The sequence below is a fragment of the Zootoca vivipara genome, chromosome 4, assembly GCF_963506605.1.
Source record: "Zootoca vivipara chromosome 4, rZooViv1.1, whole genome shotgun sequence".
Classification (NCBI taxonomy): domain Eukaryota; kingdom Metazoa; phylum Chordata; class Lepidosauria; order Squamata; family Lacertidae; genus Zootoca; species Zootoca vivipara.
The window spans coordinates 83775866-83790743 of record NC_083279.1 but is presented as its reverse complement, the minus strand read 5'-3'; the positions used below and the strand labels follow the sequence as shown (position 1 = coordinate 83790743).

Here is a 14878-nt window from a genome sequence, read left to right as displayed (position 1 = left end):
GGGTTCAGCCAGACAAGAGGTCTTACTTTGTCCCAATGTGAGGCCAGGCTGGCATAAGAAACTCTGTGGCATTTGAGATGAGGCAAATGGAACTGTGTGTGTGGCCCTTCCAGCGACTTTTGACCCAAGTGCAAATTCCACTCGCAAACCGATCGCAATGCTTGCTGCTTCAAGGATATTTGAGAGAAGAGAGGAAATGTTGGGATGGGGGGGGCGTAGAGAATGGGAGAGACAGAGTATAGATCTTTAGAATGGTCGAAGACAGGAAGAGTAATGCGGCAGCATTAAAGAAAAGGAAAATGTAAGCTTGCTTTGAAGACAAATCTTCCTGACAGTGAGATTTTTCTTCGTGATGATCTCCCTGAAGGAGTGATAGAAGCTCCGTTTGTTGGGGCTTTTAAAACAAGACTGGACTGAAAGGAAGAAATAGATAATAGGAGAGATTTCTGCCCTGAGAGATCATTTAATGAGATGTCCTAATAGTTTTTTTTTTTCAGATCTTTAGTCCTGGGCTCTGTATTCCCTTTTAATGATCATGGTAACATGAAAAGCAGAGAGGCCCAGAGCTTATGGAATTTTCTAAAACAATTGCATTGTTTGACCGAATCCTGTAAATATCTTCCAGTGGTTACTTCTCATCACTACAAGACTTGGGTGATGATTTACTTTGTACATAATTCCACATTTTCTAAAACTGCATTTTTCAATCATATGGTAACTTTGGCAGCCAAGAATAAATGGATCTTTAAGGGAGCTAACCTAAGAAGTTGCCATAAAAGAAAACAGTGTGAATTAAGCTAGCATAAAGTTACACCAGATCCAAAACACACTCAGATGTTTGAGCCAGCCTAACCCTGGCAGAGGGTAAACAAGCCTTTAAAATTACGTAAGTATGAGCATTTTTCTACACATTGTTTGGCTGGAGAACTGCATTGCGAACTTTAGGGAATTGCAATTTCAAAGGCTGCGTCAGTGACTCCAAACCGGTTGCCAGGAACGTGCAAAGACAAGGAAAAGTTTCTTACCGTCTGCTTTTTATTCAGTATTTACGGAGAGAGGCTATAGAACCCAGCCTCTTGGATAATGGTGTTGCCCGAGTGAATCTCCACCCCCCCGTCTCTCCCACTTCCTCATTCGTTGTCTGCATTGTGTCTCCTATGGGTGCTGCTATGTGCCCTCTGTCTCTGAGCTCTTTGCTCTCCTACTTTCAAGGCTCGCCGGGTTCTGGGAGGTGAGGGTCTGGAATGCTTTCTAACGACACTGTGTCCGTTAGCTGTTGCCCCCCTGGTGCTTCCTCTTCCTCCTCCTCCGCTCCCATTATTTCCCAGCTTTTCCCCTCACCTGCCTCTGAGCTGTGACCTCCCTCAAACCCCTGTTGTAATTCTAAATTATTATCTTCTTCTTCCTCCTCCTCCCTGGAAGGGTCAGGATGGGGAGGCGGTCTCCACCATTCTTCCTCTGCCCAGTCCCTGACAGCTGGATGGGTTTTGATAAATGTATTGTTTTGAAAAGTGCAAATTAGGAAAATTCACCTTCCCCATCCCTAATTTGAAAACATCCTTAAGATCCACTTCTGAGGTCACTATCAAGCTGAGATTCCTGCATTGCAGGGGGTTGGACTAGATGGCCCTTGGGCTTCCTTCCAACTCTACAATTCTATGATTCTATTATTCTAAGGGCACAGACTGGTATGATATTTGTCTTCCCATTTCCAGGGAGTGATTATAACTCATTGATTAAAAATCCAGTCTGTTTTCAAGTTTATTATCTGGCTCGTGATGTTATCTGCACTGACTTAAGTGATTCAGCAGTTGCCTGTGAAGAGTCATAGATCTTTTAAGTATAACAAACACCACTGCAATCATTTGACGTAATTTCATTGGGGGGAGGGGATTGTAGAAATTGATTTGCCACAGTGATTTTGACATCAGAAGCAAGGTCTACAGTTGGCACGTCTGGTAAAACCTGCACCGCTTGCTAAACCTATAAAAACACAATGACAGGAGAGACCTTGGGCATTATTCGAACACACCTTTTCTACTCTGTCGAAAGTGAAAATTACACTACGCTACCGTAAGCCAAATGCTGAATTATGCCAATGTTATTTGATTATCCGATCCAATAAAATCAAATGAAAATTATTACACAGTTTCCATTCAGCAACTGCAGACATGGTAATGGCTTATTTGAGACAGGGTCATCCATACAAGGCTAAGTACTCTGCAGCAGTTGCAATAATGGAGGGAGAGGAGGGGAGAGGAAGAAATAATCCATAAGCTTGCAATGATGTGTGCTCAGCAGCGGAGGCCCTGCAATGCTTCCTGCCCCTTTCCAAAGCATGGCTGGTTGAAATGCAAGACAGAGCCTTTTCTACAGCACCACCCAGAATTACCTATTTATTGCATTTCCATCCCACCTTCCCACTCTGCTGGAATTCAAGGGTTCCCCCACACCTCATTTAATCGCCCTGAGAGTTGGGTTAGGCTGGCCCAAGGTCACCCAATGCACTTCATGGCAATTTGAAGTTTTATGCATCCAATTGCTTCAGTATTAATATCTGCAATAGGGTGATGCCAGCAGTTTCCGGGAAACCCTCTTCTTTGTGAGACTTAGTGGGTGAACTGTGAGGTTTTTTTGGAACTGGATGAGACAGGATGGGTGGGTAGAATTCTAGATGAAAGCCAGGTGACAGAGAGGAGAGGTGTGTCAGAAGGAGAAGAACTTTCTACCTCTACTCTTCTTTGGTGATCACTCGTAGCCAAGGAAGATTGTCTTCCATGAACACGGTTTTAACAGTGAGTCTGTAAGTGACTGTGGAGTGACTTCTGGATCCACACATCCTTCCACAGTGGGGACATAGGTTTCTGGGCAGGAGCTGATCACGGTGAGGGTTTGCCAAGCGTGCCTTCCTCTTAGTACGTTTCTCTCTTGCGTCCTGAGTTCGAGTGTCTTCAAAGCCTATGGCACCTTTGGTAAAGGCTGTTCCCCAATTGGAGAGCTTGCAGGCCAGTTTCCTAGTTGTCTTTGTTTATACTACTTTTTTTTTAAGATGTGACTTGAGAAAGTCTTTGAACCTCTTTTGTTGACTTCCACTATGCTCTGTCTCTACTGTTAGAGACATTAAGCTGAGTGTTGGAAGATTCAGGACAGATAAAACAAAGTGCTTCTTCATGAAGCATATCGTTAAACTATGGAACTCGCTCCCACATGAGGCAGTGATGGTCACTGACTTGGAAGGCTTTACAAGAGGATGGGAAGAACTCATTGGAAGATAAGACTATCAATGGCTACAAGACACAATGGCTATGTTCTGCCTCCACAGTCAAAGGCAATAATGTTTCTGAATAGCAGTTGCTGGAAACCAAAAGAGGGGAGAGCTTTTTTGATCAGTCAGTTCTTTTCACCTCTCCTTATTATATGATGCTGGGTTTTTTGTGTTGTTTTTTAAAAAAAGGAATGTTGGGATTTGTTTTTATTATTGCTTTTATTGATTCGGTGTCTGTTAATAATTTAAGACGCTTTAAACTTATTTGTAAAAGAACAAAAGGGAAGAAAGGCTTCAATAAATAAATAAAAAACTAACTGCGTTCTCTTGCAGGTTTATAGCCTGGAAAACAACATAAATCGTTTTCATACACAAATACACAGGAAAAGGGGAGAGAGACTGTAGACCAAGATGCTGGCATCAAGAGGGGTGTTGGATGGCACTCATGGAGAAGTGAGTGCAGGAGATCAGAGCTTCATCGCCAATGCTGCAAGAGCTGAGTGTAATTGTAACCCGCCTTTGGCGCACAGAAATTTGCAGAGAGATAATCTCAGGTGAATAAAGATGACTTTCAAATTCCCTTGGCTTTCTCATACCCACTCCCTTCATGGTTGCTTTGATTATTGCTTCGAATTTGTTGTGGCAAATCATTGTTTTTTTAAAATCATCATCACAATCAACAACAACAACAACAACAACAACACACAAATTCACATTCTTCAAACCTCCAGCATACCCCACATTTAAACTTTTTGGGAACTGACTGCTTTTAAGGAAAGGGCTTTTAATTGTGGTGTGCTGTTTTTATTTATATTTTATTTATTTATATTTGGCGTGCTCTGGTCCATGGGGTCACGAAGAGTCGGATACGACTAAACATATATGCTTTCTGTGTTTTATTGAAAGGCTATTTTGGTTTCAGAGTACATTGTGACAATCACACCCACACCACACATTTAAACCACATGTCTCCCCCAAAGAATTCTGGGACCTGTAGTTTACCCCCAAAGAGCTACAATTCCCAGTACCCTTAACAAACTACAGCTCCTGGGATTCTCTCATAAAGGTTGTCCAGGATGCAAAATATTTTTATTTCTGTTCACGCTGCCAGCATGATAGATGCTCAGCAACATCACTTATCCATTACCTACTGCTGAAAAAGCTGCTCTGTTGAAATGTTATATATTTTGTTTTTTTCCTAAGCCCCCAGGGTCCCATATTAGCTGCTCACAGTTTCTCATAAAGCTGGCTAATTGTAAGAGAGGTCCTTTGGAAATATCATACAATGCAGCGTTGCTTAATTTTTATGCATTGCGGTACTCCAGGGAAAGGAAATCATAAATTGTTGTTTTGTTAAATTGCCTTCAAATTAAAGGCTTATACGCTGTAGTAATTTACCTAGAAGAACGGCTCTGCTGAGTTATCCCAATAGTCAATTTAACCCAGTATCCTGTCTCCAACAGTGCTCAGATTCTTCAGGAACTACTCACCACACTGGAAACCAATAATACTACTTAATTTTATGTTCCTCAATCCCTTTTGTCAGGTGCTTAGCAGACAATTACTTTTTTTTGCATCCATCTATCTGTCTCAAGAGATAATGGAGTAGGCCTCTGGGGTAAAACCAAACCACTGCGCTCGCAACACTGAAGTGACCTCCCCGGGGATTAAGCCTGGGCAGTGTCTATGGAGGTCCAGAGTTGCCCAGATAACAAGACACACACACACCCCATTCTTGGCCTCACTGATGTGGTCCAAAGGAAAGCAGAGCAACACGTTTGGCACCAGCTTGGCTCTAGGAGTTGCCAGAAGGTGCCACGCAACTGTCTTAGGGATTCTACTCCTGATTTGTGAAGGATTTACTCCTCAGCCTTTTCTTCTCCCCAACTTACCTCGCAAGGCAGCACAGGTTGAGGATCAGAGGTCTCCTTGTCTTAGATGGGCTGCCTTCCTAGGTTGATGAGCCCCATCCGCCCCTCACTTCCCTCTACAGCACTTGCAGAAACCGCCTTCTTGACCATTGGACCCACTATTGGTCTCATCCGCTCAATCGGCCAGAGCTTGCCTTCACAAGTCACTAACTCACTGAGGGCTTGAGACCCATCGTCTATCCTCACCTGGTTTAGCTGGCCAGTCAATGCCGTTACTTGGGATGTGGACACTGCCGCTTGCTGACAGCTTCTAGGAGGCACAGGTAAACTTAAATCATGATTGCAAACGGGACGCAGGTGGCGCTGTGGGTTAAACCACAGAGCCTAAGGGCTTGCCGATCAAAAGGTCGGCAGCTCAAATCCCTGCGACGGGGTGAGCTCCTGTTGCTTGGTCCCTGCTCCTGCCAACCTAGCAGTTCAAAAGCACGTCAAAATGCAAGTAGATAAATAGGAACCGCTACAGCGGGAAGGTAAACGGCGTTTCCGTGTGCTGCTCTGGTTTGCCAGAAGTGGCTTTGTCATGCTGGCCACATGACCTGGAAGCTATACGCCGGCTCCCTCGGCCAATAATGCGAGATGAGCGCGCAACCCTAGAGTCGGACACGACTGGACCTAATGGTCAGGGGTCCCTTTACAGCGGGAAGGTAAACGGCGTTTTCATGCGCTGCTCTGGTTCGCCAGAAGCAGCTTTGACATGCTGGCCACATGACCTGGAAGCTGTATGCCGGCTCCTTCAGCCAATAATGCGAGATGAGCTCTGCAACCCCAGAGTTGGTCACGACTGGACCTAATGGTCAGGGGTCCTGTTACCTTTAAGATTGCAAACTGATTTGAGTAGGAACCAAGTTCAACCAGATGCACCGTTGTAAAAATGTAAATTTCTTTAATAGCTCTAAGATAATAGACATTTGGGGGTGGACATAAGAATTAAATAGATAAATCATGAGCCAAATGGAAAATAATAAGAAGGGAGCAGTTGTTTACACAGAATGTAGGGTTCATAAATCTTCAAAGCTTCCCTGTGTCCAGTCAATCAATCAATCAATCAATCATCATGCAGACAATTCCCAGAGTTCCCTGTGAAAGAGGGATTGCTTAGTGAATCACTCTAAGAACTGTAGCTCTGGGAAGGGAATAGGGGTCTCCTGTCAGCACCCTTAAGAAACTACAGCTCCCAGAATTCTTTCGGGGAAGCCATGACTGTTTCGAACAGTGGAACTCATACTACTACAGATGCCAATAATACCCGTTCTGCATTTGTAAGGACTCTATCATTTAGTGTGGCAGCACCTGCACTTGGGAACTCCCTGCCTATTGAGACCAAGCAGGTGCCAAGCGGTGTATAAATTGTACGAATTAAATGAATAATGAACAAAGTGGTAACATGGTGCTTTAAATCTATGGTGTGAATGTGGCCACAGCAAATCTGGCTCTGCCCACCTTTTGCCAAACACTCTAACCACTATGCCACTTGGGCTCTTTCTAGCCCTTTCTACACAAATCTGCCCAGTCCACTGGAAAAAAAAATATTGCCTCCTCCCCTAACCCTCTCCCTCAACTTCTTCAGTTTCATCAGTATGGCAAACAGCCTTGCATGCAATACCTTCATCCTGCAGAAAAACCACAGATCCCAAATTAACGGCCTGCTGAGGCACTCTGTGCTCTGTCTGCAGCATTTATTGTATATGACCTGTGTGTGTCTTGTTTAGATTCATGGGCTACAACCCCTGAAGGTATATTTCCCCCTTTCTGACCTCACTTTTGCTTAGAAAGAGCAGCCGTTCCCAATCTTATTCTTCAAGACCTTTCTTCACTGCTTTCAGCTTGTCGCTCCAGACCACAAAGTGATAGCAGGGGTTGAAAAACGTTATTAAAGAGGATGACAGAGAGTTTTATAGTTTCCCCTTAACTCCTGATTTACTCAGAGGATGGTCCTCCTACTTTGATCTGGGATATATTCTTGGAAAGGAAATTTTTACGGACGGCTAACTTTCCCCCCTCTTTGCTCTAAGGGAACTACTGCTCCATCCATCCCGAATGCTCCTTTAGCTCTTTTTTGCCACCATCTTCACTCCATTGAAACAAGCAGTTGTGTTACTTACCACCAGGGAATAATAAATCTTGAATCCAGGCTTAGCCACAAAGAAGTCATCCGACTTGAAGGTGATCTTCAGCTGGTTTGTTTTTGACGTGATTCTCGGAGGAGCTTCCTTGTACCCACACCACCGTCCTCGGATGAGCGTGCTGATTTCGGATATATCTTCCACTTCTACAAAGTCGTATCTGGAAGTTAGGATGGACATGTTTATTATGCAATGTTACGGGACTAGAGCTGAGTTCCTGGGAACTTTGACCATTTAAATGGACAGTGAGGGAGGAAAGCGGGCCAAGATCTGCTGTCAAGATTTGGGGCCTGTAAAATTTGGGATGAACATATTCAGATGGGAGGAGTCAAAACTCGCAAGGCATGGAGAACTCCTACCAGTGGCCATACCCAGTGGCTGCCATTTTCCCTCCCCACCCATAAGAAGAAATGTCTTTAACTAGTAAAAAGGATGTCATATAGAGGAGGGAGAAAGGTTGTTTTCTGCTGCTCCAGAGAAGTGGACACGGAGCAATGGATTAAAACTACAAGAAAGAAGATTCCACCTAAACATTAGGAAGAACTTCCTGACAGTAAGAGCTGTTCGGCAGTGGAATTTGCTGCCAAGGAGTGTGGTGGAGTCTCCTTCTTTGGAGGTCTTTAAGCAGAGGCTTGACAGGCATATGTCAAGTGTCAATAATGCTTTGATGGTGTTTCCTGCTTGGCAGGGGGATGGACTGGATGGCCCTTGTGGTCTCTTCCAACCCTATGATTCTATGATTCTAGTTATTTAGGCTGCCTTTACTCAGAAACCTCCATTAAAGGGTTGCCACAGCACTATACATTTAAAGCAGTGCCATGCCGCTTGAAACAGTCATGGCTCCCCCCAAAGAATCCTGGGAAAGGATGCTGAGGGTTGTTGGAGGACCTCTATTCCCCCTTAAAGAGCTACAACTCTCAAAGTGGTTTAGCAGTCAACACCTTTTCCCAGGGAACTCTGGGAATTTTGCACTACCAACATTAAGAATAAACAACATGGTGGCAAATAGCATAACAACAGCAATAAAATTGGATTCATAAATGCAAATATACATCACAACGTTGCATAAAAAACCAGGAATTTATGTAGAATTTTGATTGTAAAAGAAACGCCATCAAGCTGACTACACTGGGGTGGGTGGGGAGTGTCCACAAGTACATTCTCACAATATTATCTAGAAACTTTCTTGAAGGTAAGCCATGTCTATTTTTTTTTAAATAGATTTTTATTGCAAGAAAAGAAGGACAATACATATATATATCTACAATGTATAGATTCAATTTTCATTACATTTACATACATTAAAATCTCAAAAAGGCTAATATACAGCGAGAAGAGAAAGAGAAGTGGAGAATTTAAAAAAAAAGAAAAAGGAAAAAAGAAAAGAGAAAAGAAATTAGGAAAAGGAAAAAAAAAGAAAAGAAATGAAGAGAAAAAGAAAAAAAAGGACAGACTGTATCAACAGTCATCACTTATCTCCATAAATTACTTCTTATAGTACTTCCACCGCACTGAACACAGAAATAAACCCTTCAAAAGTTTTACACAGTTGTCCTCTAAATAACACTCATCTTTAAATGTACTGCGAAACAAAACAATTTAAACAACCTTTTATACATTTACCCTGCATAATTATTCTAAACACAGCCATGTTTCTTTTCCCACTCCTTGTTTTCTTAAATATTCGTTTAGACATTCCCACTGGATCTTGGTTTTATTTTTGGGTTTGTTGCGTATCATGTCCATTAATTTCGCTAGCTCGAGATATTCACAGAGCTTATCAATCCAGACCCCTTTCGTTGGTATAGTAGGTTCTTTCCATACTTTCGCAATCGTTATCCTAGCCGCTGTTGCTGCGTATAGGAAGATGTTGATCTTGTCTGGTGGTATATCGCTGTTGAGAATTCCTAATAAATATGCCTCTGCCCTTTTACTAAACGGTATCTTAATTAATTTTTGAATTTCTTGATGAATTATCTCCCAAAATTTTTTAATTCTAGGGCACGACCACCATAAGTGGTACGTTGTCCCTATCGCCTGTTGACATTTCCAGCATTGGTTGTTACTACTCTTGTTTATTTTTGCTATTCTTGCTGGGGTTAGGTACCACCTATAATAAACTTTCATAAGATTCTCTTTTAATGTATAACAGGCTGTAAAATTAATTCGTTTCTCCCAAAGTTCTTTCCAGTTTGTATAGTCTATCGTATATCCTAGGTCTTGTTCCCATTTTATAATATATTTATCTTTTGTTTCTTGGTCTTGTTCGGGTTCCCTTAGTAACCTGTACATTTTGGAGAGATTTTTGTCATTAGTGTTAAGAATTTCTTTCTCGAACCTGGTACTTATTTCACCGAACCCCCCCATTTTAATATCCTTATCAAAAGTTGCTTTCAATTGAAAGTACTCGAGCCACGATAGTGAATGTAAGCCATGTCTAATAATAGACCACATTCACTTTTTAATATATATATATATAATCAAATGTATTAAGACTTTTCAACATGATACAATAAGAACCAAACCAATTCTTCTCTCTTCTCTTCTCTTCTCCTTTATTTTTCCTTTGGTATAGGCCACATTCACTAATGGTTTTGGCTTCAAACCCTTAGCGCTGGATATGCTGTTGAGCTACAACTACTACAAGAATCAAGATGGCTGTAGAGCAGGGTTGCTGGGAGATATAATCCAGAATCCTCTAGAGACCCACAAGTTCCCATCTCCTGGCTTGCAGCAACTCCATCCTTTCCATGGTCGTGATTCAGAACAACTCTAATTATTTCACAGTGTGAATGAACTAATTCAAGCTTGTTAGCATGTGGTTATAAAGATGGCTCGTAAATATTGTATATTGATATTTTTTTAATTAAGCAATTTAGACAAGATGATTTTGATGATGATGATGATACTGTTAAATAATAAAATGGGCCTAAATTTGGGCTGGAACCAGATGGGACCTTGCCCAGGCATGGAAGTTTCTCGGCTCCCACCATTCGCCCCAGCAACTAACAAGGTGGCTGAGGGTGGTTTCCTTTGCTGCCGACGCCACTGCTCCAGTCTCCTTACCATGCTGTCTGTCACTGCCAGCATCTAGAGGGCCAGAAAGGCTCTCAACTGCTACATTGCTGGCTTGGAGGAAGGCGGAACCGTAACACTCTAATGGTTAATTACAGTTATGGAATGGACTGGCCAATTAGGTATTAGACTATTGTTGTGGAAGCTTGTTTCAGCATTATCAGCCACCAGTCACTAACCACGCACCTGCTGCCACTCTAGGCAGGAGTCTCGCTGATTCTGCTTCATGGTGGAAGCTCAATGGCCGCGCGCCACTGCCACGTCCCGGAGTGGCCACTGGAGAGAGACGCCAAGGAGGGGCCGGTCCAGGGCGGGAGGCCGTGCAGCCCCCTCTGTGGGAGGTGGGCTCTGCACCCAGGCCAGCCCCCTGAAAGGTGGTGCGCGCCGTCCAGGCTCCGCCATCCTCCATCTCCGCCCCTCAGCCAAGCGCTACTGCCGCTGTGGGGGGGGGGCGCCAGAGGATTCTTGCACCACAGCGCTGGATACCCTTAAGACGTTACTGCTGGACAGCAATGTGGCAAAGCCGAGTAGCCACAACCTGATGCTTCATAGCTTTAGACACTTTAAAAATCCTACATGTGGTAGCATGTAGATCTGTCTGGAAAGCCTGTCAAGGGAAAGTTTAGGCATGCCTCTCTCCTTGGCGACAAGCCTCCCAATCCCAAGCAGGACGTTGTGGGTTATTTATGATGGGCTGAAATTCATCCATATGCTTTGAATACTCTGCGGAAGCAAAAGAGCTCTGAAGCAGCCGGTGCAGCTAGGAATATGGCTCCTTTGTGAGCCCAAATTGTATCGTTATTCAAAATAAACATTAAAAAGAACAAACTCTGCATAGGGGCAATCAGCCTAGTCAAACAGCTGACTATTCCACAGCCTATCCCTTCCATTCCTTCCTTGACTACTCTACAGAGATAAAAATGTATTGGATGCTGTCCAGAGTTTTCTGTAGCCTGGATGAAAGCCCCAACTTCATACCTTAGAGGGGATAGTATCAGTCTGAATATAGTCCTTGAACTCCTAAAACAAGGATAGCCAACACAGCATCATGTTAGCACCAGATCTTGTTAGACTCCAGCTCCCATAAGTCCCAGCAAGCACAGTCAATCATCAGGGGTGATGGGAGCTGAGGTTCATCAACATTTTGAGGGCACCAAGTTGGGAACCCCAGGTGGGGTAAATCCAACTGCTTGGGACAAGGAAGCCTACTGCGATAGTATGGATGTTTGGTGTATGGAGCCATATTTCTCAAGTGAAACAGAGTTCCCACAAGCTCCCCAAATGTGCCAAGCAGGAAGTGGAGTCCATATAACACCTGAAAGACCTACATTGGCTCCCAGTGCATTTCCGAGCACAATTCAAAGTGTTGGTGCTGACCTTGAAAGCCCTAAATGGCTTCGGTCCTGTATACCTGAAGGAGCGTCTCCACCCCCATTGTTTAGCCCAGACACCGAGGTCCAGCTCCGAGGGCCTTCTGGCGGTTCCCTCACTGTGAGAAGTGAACTTACAGGGAACCAGGCAGAGGGCCTTCTCAGTAGTGGCACCTGCCCTGTGGAACGCCCTCCCATCAGAGGTCAGAGAGATAAACAACTATCTGACTTTTAGAAGACATCTGAAGGCAGCCCTGTTTAGGGAAGTTTTTAATGTTTGATGTTTTATTGTGTTTTCAATATTCTGTTGGGAGCTGCCCAGAGTGGCTGGGGAGGCACGGCCAGATGGGCAGGGTAATAATAATAATAATAATAATAATAATAATAATAATAATAATAATATGTTTGTAATTAATTTTGCCTTGTTTTTTTTCTTTGTGTTGATGCCATTAATGCTTCACGACTGTCCCCTCTGCACACTTTCACACAACCCACCTGCAGATATCATTCTCTGGCTCCTCCAGACCAAATTGGTTATCAAACACCAGCTGTATCCTTGCATTCTCTGGCGAAAGCAGCCTCCACGTCAGTAACAGGTTCCTGGGATAGTTGTGAGGAAAACGAGGGCTGTGGATCTCGCCACTGCGCAAGATGCGGATGGTCTCTTCCTTCCGGTACAAAGCTGTGAGGTGATTGCTCTCTGTTAGTAAACACAAGTTGTAGAGATTAGTATGTGGTTCAGGAGGGGAAATCAGCAAAGCAACATTATTTGCATTTATAGAACGCTAACAGTTTCATACCCAGTGTTATTCAAGAATAATAAGAAACAAAACATTGGGGCAGTTTTGAAACCAGTGCTTAGAATCAGTGCAATTTTGGAAGCTGCCATCTGCCTTACATGCCTTACATTCAATCCCTTGTATCTCCTGGTAGGCCTGGAAGAAACTCCTGCCTGAGATCTTGGAGAGCCATTGCCAGTCAGAGTAAGTGATACTGAGCTAGATGGACCAATGGTCTGATTGGATACAAGGCAGATTCCTGTGTTCTCCTCATTCAAAACAGATGAAATACTGCTCCTTGATTTCAGGAAACATCATGCAAAACTTCATTATGATATCCTAAGAGTTGGCCAAATGCACAGTCAACACAACCACAACTTTCCAAAATATATAGTAGATGGATTGCACGAAAAGCTTTTATCCTGAGTCAGAGCACTGGCTCATCAGTAGGGATGCAAGGATCTGTCTACCTTGCTTCTCTCAGTTTTTCATTTCTTCATACTCAAACTCAGGTTTCCATATCTAGCAGCAATTTGTGATTTACTGTCATTTTCTCCAAAAACGAAACAAAACATTTTAGTGCCATTTTCTCCTAAAAACATTTTATATGCAATTTTATATAATGCACACATTTCTGCAAGACATTTCCCCATATATAGCATTTTTGAATATTTTCACTAACATTTAAATGCACAACTTCTCCCTAATATATACTTTTTTTTGAGAACTTGCATTGCAAGATTTGGATTACAGTGGTACCTTGGTTTACGAACTTAATCCGTTCCGGAAGTCCATTCTTAAACCAAAGCGTTCTTAAACCAAGGCGTGCTTTCCCATAGCAGCGGGGGACTCAATTTACAAATGGAACACACTCAACAGGAAGCGGAAAATGTCCTGCTTCCAAGGCAAAGTTCACAAACCAAAACACCTACTTCCGGGTTTGCAGCGTTCTTAATCCAAGTTGTTCATAAACTAAGCTGTTATTAAACCAAGGTACCACTGTAGTGGAATAGATAAAATGCCAGTCAGTTTTAAAAACATTTAACAATTTCTAGGTGACCATCCCTAGGAAGTCCCTATTTTTATGTGTACAGTTCTTCAGAAATGGTAAAACAAGCATGCTAACAGTTTCCAGTTCTCTCATCACCACCCGTAAAATTTTAGGTATGGATAGTGCATGCTATTGAGTTGTCATATATACAAATGCCCCAGGATTTCAGTAAAAATAACCCCCAAGGTTGCAGTTCCTTGGCCACTGGGAAGGGTGTCCATGGGATCTTTTACAACAAGTAAAACACAGCATTAATACTAAAACACAATATTACACAATGTAAACAACCACTTAAAACAACTTAAAATGTCAAAAATAATCTGGGTCCAAAAATATATACACCCCAAGTGTCAAAAGCCAGGCAAAGAGACGCATTCGATGAACGGAAGCGAATGAATGTGCCAGGTGCATCTCTGTGGGGAGGGAGTTCTACAATTTAGGGGCTGCCACAGAGAATGTCCTCTCCTGGGCTGTCACCCTCAAGCTTCTGAGGGCAGTGGAACAACCAAGAGACCACCATTACAATGATGAAACACATAAAGCCATCCCAAATAGAAGAGAACGGTATAAATTCAGCCAAAGGGTTGAGTCCCACAAGACAAGACAAGACAAGACAAGACAAAACAAAACAAAACAAAACAAAACAAAACAACTGTCGGAGGTCAGGGTAAAGAGACATATCTTTAGCATTCAGTGCTAGATGCACCTCTTTTGGAAAGTATAAGTTGCCACAGAAAGCCCTCTCCCAGGCCACCAGGCCCCATGCTCCTGAGGGCATCAGAGCTTTGAAGAGGAACCTCTCTTCTAATCTCAACAGCTGAGAAGATTGATAGATTCAAGGCAGTCTTTCATATGCTTTGGGCCTAAGAGCTCAGTTGTCTACCGCTCCCAGAGCCTCTGATGCCTTGGTCCAACCAACATTGGAGCTCTGACATCAGTAGGGGAGTGTTGGATACAAATATATCCTGATCAACGCATCGCCAAACCCTTGGCTTTTAGAAAAAGGGTTTTCAGATAAGTATACAGCATGTAAACTTAACAATGACATAATTTTAGGGGGTTTATTTTTAAGTACAGCGGTACCTTGGTTCTCGAACTTAATCCATTCCGGGAGGCCATTCGATTCCCGAAACAGTTCGAAAACCAAGGCACGGCTTCTGATTGGCTGCAGGAGCTTCCTGCACTCAAGTGGAAGCCATATCGGACGTTCAGCTTCCAAAAAGCATTCATAAACCGGAATACTTACTTCTGGGTTTGCGGGAACAATTTGTTTGGCAACTAAGC

General features: G+C 43.2%; 1 protein-coding gene across 1 annotated transcript in view; it reads right to left on the bottom strand.

The window, feature by feature from the left end:
- Window positions 1-14878, bottom strand: part of PDGFD (platelet derived growth factor D) — a 148336-nt gene that overhangs the window by 38694 nt on the left and 94764 nt on the right. The window contains exons 2-3 of the mRNA XM_035115660.2: window positions 12260-12464; window positions 7299-7479 (exon numbers count right to left, since the gene is read on the bottom strand). Of these exons, the coding sequence (XP_034971551.2) occupies window positions 7299-7479; window positions 12260-12464 (386 nt within the window). The remainder of the gene's footprint in view (window positions 1-7298; window positions 7480-12259; window positions 12465-14878) is intronic.